This window comes from Etheostoma cragini, chromosome 12 (genome assembly GCF_013103735.1).
Source record: "Etheostoma cragini isolate CJK2018 chromosome 12, CSU_Ecrag_1.0, whole genome shotgun sequence".
In the NCBI taxonomy this organism is placed as follows: Eukaryota; Metazoa; Chordata; class Actinopteri; order Perciformes; family Percidae; genus Etheostoma; species Etheostoma cragini.
Window position 1 is genome coordinate 4,375,173 of NC_048418.1, and position 17,625 is coordinate 4,392,797.

A 17,625-nucleotide genomic window follows, 5' to 3' on the forward strand; every position below is an offset into this window, starting at 1 on the left:
GAAAAAAGAAAAAAGAAAGAAGGAAAAAAGAAAGAAAGAAAGAAGAAAAAAGGAAAGAAAGAATAGATAAATTAAGTAAATAAAGAAAAATGCAAGAAAAATGAAAAAACGAAAGAAATAAAAATAAAAGGAAAATAGAGAACGGAGAAGAAGTGTTAATAAAAGAAAGAAAGAAAGAAAGAAAGAAAGAAAGAAAGAAGAAAGAAGGCCCATGCCCATCTGATCCTTGGTCGTTTCGGTGATGCTGCAGCGGGCGGACAGGGCGGTCCGGGCGGTCCGGGCGGTCCGGGTGCAGGGGGAGGGGGGAGGGCCCTGCACTGGCCAGCCTCAAAATAACAAGAAAACAAGTGGTGAGTGGACAAAGTCCTCAAAAAGACCAGACAAGCAGTGCGGGAGCGAGTGGGCTGACAAGCGGGAGCACAGTGGACTAACAGCGGGGTCAAACACCAGGCTCCAGCTGCTGCTGCAGGATCCCAACATCTGGATGGCCGGGATGATGCTCCGTGAACATGTTTAACTGTGTCTCCAGCAGCGTGGTGAGTCTCACGATGCTTTAGCAGGCCTTTTTACAAAACTACAACTTGAATACAATGTAGGCTTATCTCATATTCTACCTCCTCTAAAAAGGGAGATCTGATTTTCCTAACTTCTTTTACAGTTTGGGATAACAACACATTGGTTCTGGTGTCACTTATATACCAACATGGTTATTTTAGTCTCGATCCACTTAAAAAAAAATCAAACATTTACTTTAAAAGCGTGCTTGTTTTTAAATTTATGTTGGAGCATCATGTAGCTATTTTTAAAGTGTAACCCTAAAAGCAGCAATGCGTATTTGATAGGCCTACAATTAAGTAGATTCTGTTCAAGCTAATAAAGCGGAAACTGTAAATGGTTTAACGTCCGCACGTTGCGTAACATAAAATAATACAACCAAGTGTAAGTATAGGTCTAAACCTACACCCTGTTATAGGACATTTCGTGAGCAAAAATCTTACATTTATTTCGAGGTTATTATAGAGGCCAAAACAAAACATCAGGAAGACAGGGCCAATGCGGCCAGGAGGTATTATTTTATTTGTTATTTGATTTAGGCCAATACATTATCATTCTGTTCTTAATGGATTTAATGAGAGGTCAATCCAAAAAGTTCTTGCTGTACCTGCATTAATATATCCTTTGTATTATCCAACAAAACATCCTAAGACTATCTCTGAGCATTGCAATAAAAACAAGAATTTGCCTACTGATCTTTCCTTCAGTTACAGTCTCATTCGCCCAAAAATACAAGGTGGTGTCAGCATGTGAGCCAATTACAAAGTAGGCTAAGTTCGTTCTAATTCCGATTTGACTCCGCCATCACAAAAAGACCATTCAGATGAATTATAATAATACTGTTAGAACAGACAACATTGCCAGATGTGCCCAGGCGGGCCATAATATCAATTCAACTTTATTTCAGACACGCGGGTCCATTTCAACTTTTTCACGTCAGACATTTTGACCCGTCGTAGGAAAGCACAGGTGACAACATTTGCATTTAAAGGTCTAAAGGTAAATATGGGAGAAACACACCGGGCAAAACACTCGAACGCGCCTGCCTGATTGCTGGTTTTCATGTGCACGTGCGCAAGGCTGAAGACAATTAGTCCGAATCACGTTCAGCTGTGAGTGAGGCCGGTCCCTGGTGTCCCTAAACTGGATTTGCTAACCGTAGACGCGGTGAAATTAAGATGTGCACAGCATAGGGTCTCTACAATAAAGGCACACGAATGCCTTCAACAACAAGTTTGAGCGATTATTTCGTTTTGGGGGAACTTTAGGCTATAGTTTGTGGGCTTATGACTTAAGTTGTCATGGAAATATGAAGGGGACACCTAGGCCTATTTGGCCGTCATTGTGTCTTGACTCTGGACTCGCTGACATGTCTGGTGAAGAAAGACAACCGACGGAGGCTGTGTTCACTCAGCTAGGACAAGGAGATATTTTTGTCGACACAGTAAGTGTTTACGTGTCAATATCAATTTAACAAAGAGTAGGTAAATACATTAAATGTAGCCTACAGCTCGCGCGACTGTACTTCAAAGTGCCGCTAAATAAATCAAAACGAGAACGTTTAGCTTTTCACTTAACTTTTATGCTAGCATAACATTTAATTTGAAAGCTGTTTTCAAACACTTACAAAAAATTCGGACAGTTTTACTCTCACAGACAGTAGGCTACCTCAAAATAAGCCCTTAACGTATCAAATAATGTATTGACTCTTTAAAAAAACTTTTTAACCGTTAAATTGACAGGCTGTTGCTTCTGACAGGGTTCCTCTGGACCTGATGATATTTTCGAGGAGGACTGCTTCACTCCGTCCTCTCTCTCCCCGTCGTCCTCTGTTTCTCTGCAGGGGAAACCCTTGTGCACCTCCTGCGGTCTGGAGATAGTGGACCGATACCTCCTTAAGGTCAGGCTGACACTGTCTGCTGGAAGATAGCATTTACATCACTACGAAATAAAGCTCACGAATAGAGCAAGTGGGCCAAATACAACTACCAAAAGGGTCAATTGTGTTTTTCTGTTAAGTGTATTTATTGCATTGTACAACATTTATGTTCTAAAATGAAAGAATGTATTTTTGGACTAAAAGATACTAAATCATTTTCTTAAACTTTTAACTGCACACTAACTTAAATGCATCAGAATACTCAAAACCTACGGTCAAATTATTTGGTTGTTGAACTATTGTATACACAATTTTAATTTTTGGATAACATAAGCATATGTTGGCAAAATAGGTCTTAAGAAAATTGTGGTAACTATTAGGATTATCTAAAATTGCATTTACTACTGTACTTAGTCATTCAGAAATAAATGCATTTTAAAGGTTTGAGAAACCTCCACTCCTTTATTCATACAAATAATATTAAAGTGCTATTCAGTGATGTGTGAAATGGCAGTAAACAAACTACAGTTTAAAGGTGATGCCAAATCCTCAATCTGTTTAAATCTTTTATTTTTCAACTTAGGTGAACAACTTTTGTTGGCACGTGCGCTGCCTCTCATGCAGTATATGTAACGCATCACTGGGGCGACATGTGAGCTGCTACATCAAGGATAGACAAGTGTTCTGCAAACTTGACTACTTCAGGTGAGTCAGACCAAACACAAATTGTCTGCAATGACATTCTTTTAACAAGGACATATAAGTTTGATGGCTTTTTTATATTGAAGGTCATTTTATGTGTCGCCTCCTTGACTAAACTTTGTAATACCTGGCCCTATAATTAGGACAATAACTGCCACGTGGTGCACGTTAAAGTCATGTGGTCTATATGCACGGCATTGGCAAGAGAAACTCCATGGACAAAACAGCGGAAAGAAAATGCTTAATCTGCAGATTTTTTCATTTGGGTATTTTTTATTTGGACTAACGGTTAACAATTGGCTTACTAAGTCTCTGAATGGAGTAGACGTTCACATGCAGATGAGTCACAGAAAAGACTAAGTGAAGGTCTGGAACATCAACTGAACTCAGACTGACAGTATGACAACATCAGTCTTTTTGGATGGATAAGAAGGGCTGTATTGCAGCTTTATTCCAGGGTTAAATGTTGCTCCAGAATGAAACTGTTTACAAATGATTGCCTGTTCATATCTAGATTTGCATCAGCTACATCACTATCACACTTTGTTTCATTGGAGACAATTTCTAACGATTCTGATACATGTTAGAGACATACGCTGCTCCTCATGCTGCGTTTTGCGTCTTTCTTCAGAAAATATGGGACCCGTTGCGCTCGTTGTGGCCGTAACATCCATTCCACTGACTGGGTGCGTCGGGCACGAGGCAGCACCTTCCACCTGGCCTGTTTCTCCTGCACCTCTTGTAAGCGCCAGCTGTCCACCGGGGAGGAATGTGGACTACTAGAGAACAGGGTCTTCTGCAGGCAACACTATGACATTATGATGGAGAATATCAAACATGTTAAGGAAAATGGTGAGTATCTGGATGTGATGAATGCCAGGACATTTCAATTATTTGAAATGCCTTTCCATAATTTTCCATTAAAGTGTGCCACCCTAAAGAACAAGGGAAGAGTCAATTTGTAAAAACAGAAGTTCTAAAAATAAACCCAACACCAATTTGATATTCCCTGGATTGGACAAAACATACATTTAGTAAAACTATGAAAGTCTGGTGTTGCAAATTAACCCTACGAGCATTACAGTATAATAGAAACCAGTATTTGGTATTCTATGAAGATATCACAGGTTATGAGATATCTAACTCTGGTCCTTGCTGTCACTCAAGTACAATAGAGGTGCAGTGAGTCTTTCCAGAAACTATACCCAGATTAATCTTAAACATATATAGATCTTGCTATAAAGAGTGCCCACAGGAGGACCTTACTTCAAGTGGGGTCTGTTTTCCAAAATGTCAAACCTTTTGTGATGTGCTGTCTTGTCTTAAAGAGCAACCAAATGTAGAGGAAGAGGTGGTAGAGAAAGAGGAGTCCAGCACCATGCCCAGACCTGCTAAGAGGGCCAGGACTAGCTTCACTGTTGACCAGTTACAGGTACTGTCAACCAGTCTTTATGTTAGTATGTCAGAGCCATTTTTACAACATTGTCCTGCTACTTTTTTTAGTAATCCTTTTTAGAAAGACACTTAAGATCTTTAGTGTGTTCTCTGACTGGAAGTTGGCATGCCCAATTAAGACTGAGCACTCTTCCTTTCAACAATGTTAACATGTCCCCCTCTGTCCTCAATTTGTGTAGGTAATGCAAACTCAGTTTGCAAAAGATAACAACCCAGATGCCCAGACTCTCCAGAAACTGGCAGAGAGGACCGGACTGAGCCGCAGAGTTATTCAGGTAAGGCAACCGTTATGGTGCTGAAAACAAAAAATGGTCTCAGTCTAGATTCTTGCATAGCTAAAAACATTTATTGAATCTGTAGGATTGCAATAAAATTAGGCTTTATAGTTTAAGCCACTGAAATGTTCATGCACTAAAATTGTAAATGAACATGGGCAGCCAATAGATGTGCCTGTGGAACTGCCATTTTTAGATGGCCAAATGAAGCTTTAGAAACATTTTCTGAGCCAACTAGATGAGCACTCTGCTCAGAGTTAACCACACCACCATTTGTCATTCTGGCATAGCCTCTTTCTTTTAAACCAAGAGTGCCAGTTAGTAGGGTCAACACATACAACTTAAGGTTCATGAAGCTTTATTTGGACTGTTTTTTATTTTATTTTTTTACAGTCCGCCACTTTTTTTTAAAATGTAAAGTAAAAAGTACTTTACATTAAAAAGTAACTAAAAGCCGCATTATTTGCATGAACATGCCCTGACAGCCACATTTTCTCAAATGATCAAATCCTTCTAATTGTAAAGCTATCTGGCCCCTTCCCTTTGCATTAGATTCTTGGGTAATTCAAAAATATAGAAACTGAAGCGTCTTCTACTGTACTCAAGTCAAAAGTGTAGGAGCTTCAACTACTGGTTCCTGCACAACTAATGCTTGTAGTTTCATGTTTCTGTCTAAAAAAAGGGAAGTGTGGAACCAGCAGGGTTAACTTCAGCAGTTGTTATCAATCCATTCTCTCTTCAGGTTTGGTTTCAGAACTGTCGAGCTCGTCAAAAGAAATACATTAGCCCAAATTCTACCTTGATGACATCATTTGCTCCTGGTCAGCTGACACCACCATTAATGGAGGATCTCCAATACACAACCTATATGTCCCCAGATGCACCCCTCTACAATGCACTGACTTATATGGATGGTGAGAAAACATGTTAGCCAACACTACACTTAGCCAAGATATTTACCATACAGAAAATGCACATCACCTCTTAAAATTCCAGAAAACCTGTTGTCATTACAGAGAATGTGTTTTCATTAATATCCCTTTTGTTTTTTTATCTTCCCTAGTCCAAACTCCAGACCCCCTTTTACTTCAGCCACTTATATCCCATTCGCTGACACAACTGCCAGTGAGCCATGCCTGAGCTACAGCCTGCCTTTCAAACTGAAGACTGGCTGAGAAGAATGTTACTCTTTAATACAAGTCTAGTAAGGAAGACTTTAACAGACTGTCCAAAATGCCAGCAATTTGATTAAACTATTAGTTTAATTGTCATTGTGTGAGAAAACAACTGAAATCAACTTGTTTATGACTTCAATCTAATCAGAGATTCACATATGAGAATATGTTTTGACAATTGGAAACAAATTTATGCCTATGGGCATATGAGATTACATTTTTGTTAATATGTATATGTTATGCATTTTTGTACTTAATTTATTTGGAGAATATGAGCTAAGGCACTTTGGAAAGTGATAACGGAGTATTGATTTGGTTGTCAGTTGTTTATTTAAAGAGGTTTGAGGATGATAAAATGATCAGTTGGACACTCAAAAGAGATGGTTTCTCTTCTGTAAAGACTTTATTTTATTATATATAAATTTGGTTTATTGCAAATGCAAAGCACTGATCATACATAGCTTCTCCTGCTCCTTGCTGTGTTGTGACAGAATGTGTAGACGGACAATTCTCCACTCGCAGTGCCGATGTCTATTAAAAAAACTTTTCTTTTCACTAGAGCATCTGTTCAAGACAGAAAGCAATGCAATGTCTGACTGTATGAACTGCACAATGGGAATATATTTCATGTTAGATGTTTGAGATACTGGAAATTAAAGTTCATGGCTGCAACAAAAAGCTTAATTTCTTAACTTTACTTTTGTCTCTGGAATGAATTGTTCAAAGTTGGCATTACTGATACAATGTAGCTATACTTTCTATTGTCTGCTTCCAATAGACTCCCATTTTTACTTTATTACAGTTAGTTCCTCTGCAGATTAAGGCTTTACACATAGTAGTAATGATGGTGGCTAATGACAATTGAGAAACTACTCTTAATAAATTTGATTTAACCTGGCTTTAATACTTATGGCTGTGTTGAGGAATCCTTTAACTTTGACCTTGGAAGTGGATGGCACTTGCCCAGATCAGATGTTTGCTGAGGGTTTATTCAGCAAGTATTCTCCGGTCACCGGTCATCCATCAAAGCCAGTAACACAAGCATTTGTTCTTCTGCAACAACTCTGTCCATGGTGCTGATCCTGCTGCACACCTCAGACTGGAAACTGGAACTTCCTAAATAACAAAGGGTAATATTAGGGTGCAACACATGCACAGTAAAGGCTGGTCTGCCCTTGATTAAAGGCTATATAGCTTAATGGCTGGTAAATGCTCCAGTTACATTGTGCATGTGTCATACCCCACCGCTCTCATGGGGTCCAAGACTATCCCAACCTCCATTTTATAGCCTTGAAAATGATCAATCACCAGACTAACTCATAACATTAATTAACCTATATATTCCCTGCCTAGGAGACTCCAGTTGATAGAATAAGACCTCCTTTGAAATAAACATATGAATGCTTAAGAGTATTAAGCCAGTTTTTATATCATTTGTCTATTTTTGGCAAGATGTTTTGTTAAATCCTTGTGTCATTGGGTAAAAAAAGTGTCAAAACATCCTGAGATTGTGGAGAGACCTCTAATGATCATCTATATAATATACATGCAGGATGTCTCAAATGAAACTACAGAGAAGTCGGTCAGAAAGACATCTTTTAGACACTTTCATAGGTCTGATGACCAACTGGGGAATTGGATGAATAAGAGCCACAGCTGTTGATAAGCACCACTGTAGCCTGCAGAGAGAAACAAGAATCAGACTTGCCATCCATGGCCTTTGACTTCAAAGAGGATCTCTGATTACTGACTCTAAGCAGGAGCTGTTGGATGGAAGAGCATAACATTTGAAATCGTGATTGGATTTAACACAGAATGAAAAGTAAATTATTCAACAAACAGTTCATGATGTATGTGAAACATTTATATTGTTATTGCCTACTGAAAAGTTACAATTTTGTATTGCACATACGCTGGCAAGACGGTTTGCTGCAACTGCTTCCATGGTGGACACAAAACATTAAGACCTATTCAATAGCCCTACAATAAACAGGGTTTTTGATTCTCTGTTGCAGGTTTTTAAACTCTACTTTGTGTAGGATTGTATAAAATGTATTTTCTTGTCTTTAGGCCTTATAAACATTTACTCAAATATAAGTAAGCCCTTGTTTTTCCTCTTTTCCCTTGAGGCAAAGGGAAGACGGTAACAAATATTACATTTTCCACCTTTGCATTGCCTCATAACTGAAGGCTTGACTCGCTTTGATCTGTAGATATTGTCTTGGTTAAAGTCTAAACTATGTACATTTCCTTGATGTTAAAATTTAATTATTTCATAAATTGTACATGTGTGTATTTGTTAAATAGTGTCTAATTTGTTGGCTTTACAAATAATGCGATGACGTAATCTCGTACTTTTATTTTGAAGAAAAAAACTGTGTCCGGAAGTGGCCCTTGGCATTTGACATGCGCATAATACAGAGGAAGACCAGTGTTTGGCCGACGGCATTAAATTGTAAACATTAGCAACCCGGCCAACTACTTTCTGTCTTTGGAATGGAAATATAAGGTAAAATCCGTTTTAAACGTGTCTACCTTTTGTCAGATAGTTATACTCACCACAATGTAGACACGTGTAGTTTGGGAGGAGTTAACGCTAACTTATTTAACGTTATCTGTGGTTTTTGACCTGATGCTGAGACAGACTCAAGCGGCCACAGACACCCTAGCTAGCTTAACATGTTGGCTTACAAGGGAATGTCTTCAGATTTAGTTACATTTAGTTTTCTTTGGTTGTATCCATTACCATTATAGTCTACGTTTGCTGTGCTAAGAATTGCCTGTGGATTGCTAACGTTAGCTAGCTACCTGAGAGTTAAAGTTAGCGACAGGACATAGCGTTAACCGACATCCTCCGTAGATGATCTAGCTAGCAAGCTAGCTAAGTTTACTAACATTGATTTGTATAGTTTTGCGCTGTTTTGGAAGCACATTTTCCCACAACTATTAATCACAGGAGCCTAAAACTGACCATACCATAGGAAATTGTGATTAATGTTAGCTAGCTAGTGTTAGCTAACTGTCTTCGCATCCGGATCTGTCCGGCTGAAACTGATGGACTGTTGAGATGGCTAACAACAAACAGTTAGCTATCTTAAGTACTTGCTAACCTCGCAAAGAATGTAGCTAGAATCAAATCACTCACATGATACGTGTATTAAAGTTAACGTTACATGAGGTGAAATGACTGACATGGTGATATTCTGACACAAAGCTGATGTTAAAAGTAACTAGCTAAGTAAACATCTGATCCGTGCAACACTAGGTATGGGTTTGCCTTCCTGGTTTTCCACTATTTCATCCTTATGTGTGATACAGTTAATGACGTTAGTTTAAGCCTAATGGACAGGGTCCTAAATGAACTTTCTAGTTAATGTTCACATTATACCAGCCTCTCAATAAATTACCATTGCGTCTTGGCTGGTGAGTGAAGCAAAGCTGCCAGCCACTTGCATATATTACCAGCATTTGGCGAGTAGATGGTGCTAATTTTGGACCCTGCTCATGGTATCTGTAAACTGTGCTCCACCTAGCTGCTGCATGCTGTGACAACTGAGTCCCAAACGCACTGCTTGCAAGATCAAGTTTACAATTATTTCAACAACAAATACAGATGCCAAAGGGTATTATAGTAATAGAGAAATTTTGTAACTCTCATGTATTTCTTTCATTGTTTTAACCTCACTGAATACAACAACCACATAATACTTTGCATGGGAATACTGTACTCCAAAGTGTTATATTCTACAACAAGAGGTATTGCAGCACTTAGAATTGACACCTGTGTACCAAGCAAACACACTAAGTTACCTGTTCAGTAGTTACATCTGTGAAATGTATTGGAGTTCAATACAATGCCAATGTGAAGCCTGTTGTGTAGTGCTTTTGGACATACTGTATCAAAAGTGTAGGTTCCATCATTTAATAGTGATTTCCAAATGAATCAATCAAATGTTACATAAATAAAGCTTCATGAACCACTTTCTCTGTTTTCTGAGTCCACTAGATGGTGCTCTCTGTTCAACATAGGGTTAAAACACACTGAATTGCCACTCCTAAGCGTTTTCCCATCCAGTGTGGTCAACAAATACAACTACTGGTTCATGAAGCTTCATTTGGACATCACCTGGGTCCAAAATTAGCACCATTTACCAGCCAAGGCTGATCAAATATGCAAGTGGCTGGTAGCTTTGCTTCCCTCACCAGCCCAAAAAACAATGGTAATCTATTGAGTGGCTGAAATTTGAACATTCACTAGCAATTTGGCTGGTGCACCATAAATTAATTTTGGACCCTGGACATCATAAGTACTTAGTGGTGGTGTTACATTGAATTGTGTCGTACAAATATCCAGCCACAGAGAGCGCGGTTTTTAACCGTGTGTTCTGGGGACAGGCGGCTCATGGATAGTGAGGAGATGTTTGCTGTATGGGACAAAATATTGTAGCCCAAAACACGTGTGACATCGGTTGGAGCACCTTTAAACACCTATTTGACACAGTGTCAACAAAATCGTTCCAGCCTCAACTTTACAAAGGCATGGTTTATGTATTTGAGTGTAATAGATTGTACAGGTGTGTCGGATAAACTGACTCATTGTAAGCTAAGGATCAGTCTGATCTCAGTATTTCTTTTGGGAGATATGGCCACAGGTCAAATTGGGAAGCAAGACAGGTTGTGTTTTACAAACTACAATGATAAACAAATGGAAACATAAAACTAGATACAATAAACTAACTTTGTGAAAGGACTCTTTGGCAAACACTACTGCATTGACTTTCAAATCTGTTACATTTGTGGTGAAGACAGACTGACTAAAGAGAAAATCTAATTTGTTTTGTCGTCCTGGTAGATCCACCCAAGGCGTGGGACCAAACGTTGTTCTTCGGTGCATGGACGCAAAGCCAATGCGCAGGTAGGTGGGGTATGAAGGCACTTTTATATGATCCTTTTCCAGATTGAAAGAGATGTTGGTATTATTTCCAGACTCAGGGTCCAAATTATTCTTTGTTTTGTCAACATGTTATGTGCAACATATTATTAGCAAAAATAACTCCCACTAGTGATAGGCTTACTGGCCTTATAGGTAAGGTAGTCACTAAGGCCATCCATACAGTTCATCCCAAAGGATTTACTGTGCCACATGTTTGTTTAACATTAAAACATTTATTAGGCTTTTTTAATAGCTTAGTATTCTATGCAACAAAAGGTATGTAGAAAGTAGGGGGTCCCTGCTCCGTCTCTCTTTCAGTTTTGGCTTAAACATTGAAGACCCCTGGTCTAGATTGTTGACTGTGAATGTATTTTTGCTTTGATTAAATGTCACTACCATGATTTTTTTATTAACCTTTATTTAACCAGAAAGTTAAATTATGGTAAATTAAATCTCTTTTTTGAGGGAGGCCTGGCCAAGACGGCACACCAGTTATAATTTAAACAGAAATACAGCATAGTCAAAATCACATGATGGGTACTTAATTTCCATGTGGGTTGAAAGTTTTTTTTAGCGACGCTGCTAATGTGTTGTGTGTTGCACTCTCACAAAGTCGTGTGCCTCACAAGAGACAGATTAAAATGGATGGTCAGAATGGAAGCAGCAGATGCAGTGATCGCCATCTTTTCATTTTTTTATATCCATAGTAGGAATTTAGCTTCAAAAAGGCTGGCTCCTAACATTTCTATCATGCAAATAGATAGGGTCTTTCTTTAGATCCTCCCTGCCTGGTAAATGCCCTCTTTCAACCCCAACACCTCCAGTTTGTAATAGAGGCCAACCAATAATATTGGCAAGCTGATTATTTTTTGTTATTGGGTTTTTGTTTAAAGGACATAAAAGTTTCATATCTTAAGTATGCATTTTATTTATCAGAACTTTTAATATATTTTGATGTTCCTCTGTTGTGAAAATAAAACAAATTATTATTGTATTATTTTAGTGTGAACTCATGAATAACTACAAATAACTAATGTTAGGGTAATCTGTTTATGTTTTGATAAGCGTTTCTGGATATATAAAAAAAAAATATCGGTCAAGATTTAGTATGCATGATTTTAGTTTAACTTTTGAAGGTTTAATGTCTATTTATTGCCCATCTGGTTCATGTTTAGGGTTACCAGCGCACGCCAAGACGCCACTGGAATGGACATCACCAGCCGCTGTACTCTGGGGGACCCCAACAAGCTCCCTGAAGGGGTCCCCCAGCCTGCACGCATGCCCTATGTCTCGGACAAACACCCCCGACAGACCCTGGAGGTGATCAACCTGTTGAGAAAACACCGTGAGCTCTGTGATGTGGTGCTGGTGGTGGGTGCCAAGAAGATCTACGCTCACCGTGTGATTCTGTCTGCCTGCAGCCCCTACTTCAGGTACAAGGAGACACACATTAAATTCAACTCACATCTGGTAAAGGGAAACCTATCTGGACATGAATCCACTGGCCAATGAATTGACATCAAAGTGCAAGGGGAGTACTTTGATTGCTGGCTGTAACAATAAGAGTTCTTTATTTTTATCCTTTTTTTAGGGCGATGTTCACTGGAGAGCTGGCTGAGAGTAGGCAGACAGAAGTGGTTATCCGCGACATCGATGAGAGAGCAATGGAGCTGCTCATTGATTTTGCCTACACCTCCCAGGTAACACCAGTTGCAATGGACAGTGTTTCAATTTGGCATTAAGGATTGATGGTGCGTTGTTTGCACAAATTGCCATGTGTATTCACGTGCAGGTGGTCCTTAGTGATGGCCAAATGAAGCTTTGTGAACCAGTGTCTTTATTTTCTGAGCCCACTAGATGGCTGTCTCTGTTTAACAAAGGAATGAGAATATACTGAATTAAGGCCTTAGGCCTTCTCTTAAAACCAAGAGCGCCATCTAGTGGACTAAAAAAATAAAGACGCTGATTCATGAAGCTTCATTTGGCCATCACTAGGTCACCTAATCTAAAAATTAGCTAGCGGCCAAATGTGTGGACATGACGGACTGAACAAGACTTGCAACAGTGGATCTAACTAAGAGATTTAAAGTCATATGCACAAACAAATCCACCACCTGATTTATTAAAAAGAACCACATTTCCAAGACACCGTATCTCCCTTACAGTACAGTAAGGTATGTCATCAAAAATGCAAAGAGTGTGTTGCAACTGACTGGAACAGGTCATCCTCAGAGTCTCTGTCTGTGTGAGGAGAGGCCTGTAGAGAGAGCTACAGGGCTCCACGTCTCAGATGGGAGATGCACTGCTCGACAAATCTTGCTAAAAAAATCATAAATTGGAGCTTCATAGACAAACTCAGTGTGAGGAGTTTCTGATGTCCTGACCTCCCTGCTCCTAGGTGACAGTAGAGGAGGGAAATGTCCAGACGCTGCTCCCTGCGGCCTGCCTTCTCCAGCTGGCTGAGATCCAGGAGGCCTGCTGCGAGTTCCTCAAGAGGCAGCTGGATCCCTCCAACTGTCTGGGCATCAGGGCCTTTGCAGACACACACTCCTGCCGCGAGCTGCTGCGCATTGCTGACAAGTTCACACAACACAACTTCCAGGAGGTAAGAACATGGATACATGTTCACACAATACACTATACACATTACACAATACACTCCTATTTTAGAAGTGTGAATCTTAAGGCACCTTATTTAATTGCTATGGATGATTTTATTTATATATATTTACTGTAAACATTTATTTTTTCTTTTCTTTTTTTCACCAGCCTTACTGAAGGTTAGGTTTATGTTGTGCCGCCCATAGATATAACACGTCCACTGACACAAGAAGTGCTTTACACACGTATACACAGTTGTAGATGTCGAATTACTTTACAGGCCACATACATAGGTAGCGAGGCCTGTGTTGTTGCCAAGTGTGCTATTTAAATGACCAATAACCAGAAATGTTTGTTTTCCTTATCCCTGGTAAGTTTAGACTGAAGGTGCAGAAAAGAAAATGCTCTGTCGAACCATTCACATGTCCTTATATTACAAGTAATCATCTTTAAGCTGTGTGAGCAAACCTATTCAGATTTACAGAAAAACGCACAGCTGTGAGCAATAGTTCCCTTTATTCCTGCCACACTACTGTCAGAGCTTTATTCTCCTTGTCTTTTAGTCTTTGTTATTCAGACACGCATGTTTTAAAACAGTCAAAAACTCTTACATCTGGTTAAAACAATAGAAATAAATACACAAAAACCCCTCTTACATCTGGTTAAAACAATAAAAAAACAATACACAAAAACCCCTCTTACATCAGGTTAAAGCCGGAAAAGGAGAAATTACAATGGCTATTTTACCTAACAGCTTTCTATGGAAAGCATGAAATCAAGCATGTCTGTGTTTACATTTTAAGTAATGTCACACGCTCATAGCTCAGTTGGTTTGTTTCTCCATTGTGTTTACCTAGCTTTTTTCCAAGCCTCAGGATGTGTGCACACTGTAACTTACACAGTTGTCGGTGTGCGTCTCTGTTTGACAGTATGGATTAGTTCGACAGGGGACTGTAAACATGGAAAAGGTCCAGCCAGTCTATTGACGTGATGTGAGAGTGTTGTGTTAACACAACACTGAGGAAGAGGAAAGCTGTCACAGCATCACATTTAGAAGAATTATCTTCACTGTACTTTGCTTTTCTTTTTTTCTTCTTTTTTTCAAAGCTCTTTTATTGATTGTATACATTACACCGGCAGCACCCCATGGGCTACAAGGTGGCGAGAACTGTCCAGATAAGCAAGCAAACCATTTAGGGCTGGGCAATATTTTATATTATATTGACATTGATATATGAGGCTAGATATCGTCTTAGATTTTGGATGTTGTAATATTATATGACATAAGAGTTGTCTGTTCCTGGTTTTAAAGGCTACATTTCAGTAAGGTGAACTTCCCAGTTTTATTATTTTTTGCCTTTACCCACTTAGTCATTATATCCACATTATTGGTGATCATTAATCAAAAATCTTATTGTGTTGACAATATCGCCTCAATGTCAACATCAATGTGTTTGATCAAAAATATTAAAATTAATATTAATATATACAATTGTAACAGGAAAGCCCCCTCCCCTATAAATGTACCCATATACATGCATAGCTGCATACCCGTACACATACACACGCTCACACGCACACACACATACTATGCACATTGCTTTTCAAGATACAGGTACGCACTCAAAGTGTAAGACAGTTTTACAAACCTAAAGAGTGACTGGACTCAGTTACAGTCCCACTTTGTAAATGCATACACATATCTGGCCTTGTGCCGCTAGTTATATGCTAGTAGTAATAATAATTATAATAATAAGCATCAAGATATTTGAAGAATTTATCCTTCAGCCGGAGACTTTAACGAAGCCAGAATGACAATTTTTGGTTTGCAGCTTAAGTCATTGGAAAAAAGTGACTGCAACAACTGACACACATTCTTTTCTTGTTGTCTTTTATCGGACTCTTCCATTTGCTGACAATTTCAGACAAACCATAGATTATGTGACAAATACGTTGACTGGCTGATAGGCAGACAGAAACAGACAAATAGAATGACTATATATTTTCTTTTCTTACTTAATGGAACCCCAAAACTGTGTTGACTAAAGGGAATTGAATGATGTACAGCCCAAATGACCGGACTATGTCTGCCGCAGAATCTATCTGTCCAATCTGAGTTTTCTGTTGCACAAGTAAAACTAATTTTGAACGTACACACGTCCCACCAAAATAAGTTCCTCCCCGAGGCTATTTTGTAGCGGCCCTGGAGCTCTGTGAGGCACTTGGCACCGCCCATTACGATTGTAATTGGTTTAAAGAAATGCCAATAAAACCAAGGATGTTTCTCCCATCCCGCACTGCTGTGTGGACCAGCCAGACCCACCTCTGCAGCGCTGTGGAGAAAGTTCTAGCAAAGCGAGGCTGTTGTATCCCTAAAAGGCCTGGCGGTGCTAGTGTGAACAAGACACAGGATTTGTAGAACAGAATTACCATGTGTCATCTATCGTGGTTAAATCAAATTGGTCATTGAAAGCACTGAAGTGATGGTGGTGTTGTGATTATGGTTGGCACAGCTGCTTGACTTTCTGCTCTACTCTGTTGTCTTAGGTAATGGAAAGTGAGGAGTTCATGCTGCTGCCTGCCAACCAGTTGATTGACATCATTTCCAGCGATGAGCTCAATGTGCGGAGCGAGGAACAGGTGTTTAACGCTGTGATGGCCTGGGTGAAATACAGCATCCAGGAACGCAGACCACAGCTACCCCAGGTCAGTGGCTGAAGAAATGTCCTACCTCAACATTTAACTAGCTCTGTTGGTTGGCTGTGTGGTTATAGGGCTGCACATTATGAGGAAGATATCTTCATTTTGACTGATTTTGCAATTGCACTATGATGAACGAGATTGGAAAGAATCCTAATCTTTGTAAAATTATTCTTGTTTTCATTGAAAAACATTAAAATCCAATTGTTTTTTAATGGTTGTAGTCTGATTTTTGCAAAGATCTGTTTCAGAATTTTTTCTTCAGTCTGTAGGATATGATTTGTCGGCCGTGGCGTCTCTGCAGCACCATAATACCCAATGCCGAATGTTTTGATACATTTGCCTTTAACAAATATTGTGCAACTCCCTTGCTATTTGGATAATGTGATTTCGAAAAGAATTGGTATACTTATATATAATTATTAAATAAATCCTTATATATTGCTATGATGTGCAGCCCTAGTTATTGGTGCATATGCCAGTCCCCTTCCCTCATTGTTACACTCTTAAGAACGGACTGATCTGTGTTCTGGGTTGTGTAGGTCCTGCAGCATGTTCGTCTGCCGCTGCTCAGCCCCAAGTTCCTGGTGGGCACCGTTGGGTCCGACCCTCTTATTAAGAGTGACGAGGAGTGCAGGTTAGCGCTGGTTTGTTGGTTTTGTTTGGCTACCATTTCAATGTTTTAAATCCTAAACTTCACAAACTGAGGTTGAAAAATGCTGAAAGAGGAGAAACTTCTTCTACCTCCATTTAATACGATGAGGATGGTACGGTGACAATATGTAACCTTAGATTGGGATTATATCATGTTTTCAGAGACCTGGTTGATGAGGCAAAGAATTACCTGCTGCTACCGCAGGAGAGGCCGCTGATGCAGGGCCCCAGAACCCGGCCGAGGAAACCCATCCGCTGTGGAGAGGTACTCTTTGCAGGTCAGTGTCTGTTAGGAAATACATTATAGGCCTGGGACATTATGCGTTTGTCTCATGATACACGGGTGCCGATTTGAGTTTCCTTATTTAACAGAACAAAAGTTAAATAATGCACTAATGAAAACTAAAGGCTTTCTATAAAGAGTGCACATGACATGCCATACTGTCATCAATTTCATTTGTAAAGAAGTACATAACATGTATTTTCTGCTTTTCCTCTATTTTGCTGGAAACTGAAAAGATGTCCGCTGTACTGCATAAGAAAAATGTTTAGGTGAATAATTGGTAAAAGAAGAGTTTTTATATTGCAACTAGGATTTCCCTTGCATCAAATATAGAGACGTACACTCACCGGCCACTTTATTAGGTACCCCATGCTAGTAACGGGTTGGACCCCCTTTTGCCTTCAGAACTGCCT

The 17,625-nt window shown here is 39.4% G+C and overlaps 2 protein-coding genes across 3 annotated transcripts in view; both read left to right on the forward strand.

The window, feature by feature from the left end:
- Window positions 1-373: 373 nt before the first annotated feature.
- Window positions 374-6,725, forward strand: LOC117954821 (LIM/homeobox protein Lhx8-like). Of its 2 annotated transcripts, none has more exons than XM_034888834.1 (8): window positions 374-536; window positions 2,315-2,455; window positions 3,018-3,139; window positions 3,768-3,988; window positions 4,465-4,568; window positions 4,771-4,866; window positions 5,609-5,780; window positions 5,930-6,725. In XM_034888834.1, the coding sequence occupies exons 1-8, from the start codon at window positions 510-512 to the stop codon at window positions 6,004-6,006; spliced, it is 960 nt and encodes a 319-aa protein (XP_034744725.1). In that variant the 5' UTR covers window positions 374-509; the 3' UTR covers window positions 6,007-6,725. The 2 variants fall into 2 exon arrangements, with proteins under 2 accessions (XP_034744725.1, XP_034744724.1); XM_034888833.1 differs by lacking the exon at window positions 374-536 and adding an exon at window positions 1,744-1,999.
- Window positions 6,726-8,426: 1,701 nt separating this feature from the next.
- Window positions 8,427-17,625, forward strand: part of klhl20 (kelch-like family member 20) — a 15,733-nt gene continuing 6,534 nt past the window's right edge. The window contains exons 1-8 of the mRNA XM_034888397.1: window positions 8,427-8,550; window positions 10,894-10,956; window positions 12,150-12,407; window positions 12,566-12,674; window positions 13,373-13,579; window positions 16,123-16,281; window positions 16,818-16,912; window positions 17,092-17,207. Of these exons, the coding sequence (XP_034744288.1) occupies window positions 10,934-10,956; window positions 12,150-12,407; window positions 12,566-12,674; window positions 13,373-13,579; window positions 16,123-16,281; window positions 16,818-16,912; window positions 17,092-17,207 (967 nt within the window). The 5' untranslated portion in view covers window positions 8,427-8,550; window positions 10,894-10,933. The remainder of the gene's footprint in view (window positions 8,551-10,893; window positions 10,957-12,149; window positions 12,408-12,565; window positions 12,675-13,372; window positions 13,580-16,122; window positions 16,282-16,817; window positions 16,913-17,091; window positions 17,208-17,625) is intronic.

Excerpts from the sequence above, each read along its gene's own strand:
- LOC117954821 (XM_034888833.1), top strand. The coding sequence starts at position 1,865 with ATGAAGGGGACACCTAGGCCTATTTGGCCGTCATTGTGTCTTGACTCT. Across the intron at positions 2,000-2,314 it reads GAGATATTTTTGTCGACACA|GGTTCCTCTGGACCTGATGA; the intron begins GTAAGTGTTTAC and ends TGCTTCTGACAG. Across the intron at positions 4,569-4,770 it reads TCACTGTTGACCAGTTACAG|GTAATGCAAACTCAGTTTGC; the intron begins GTACTGTCAACC and ends CAATTTGTGTAG.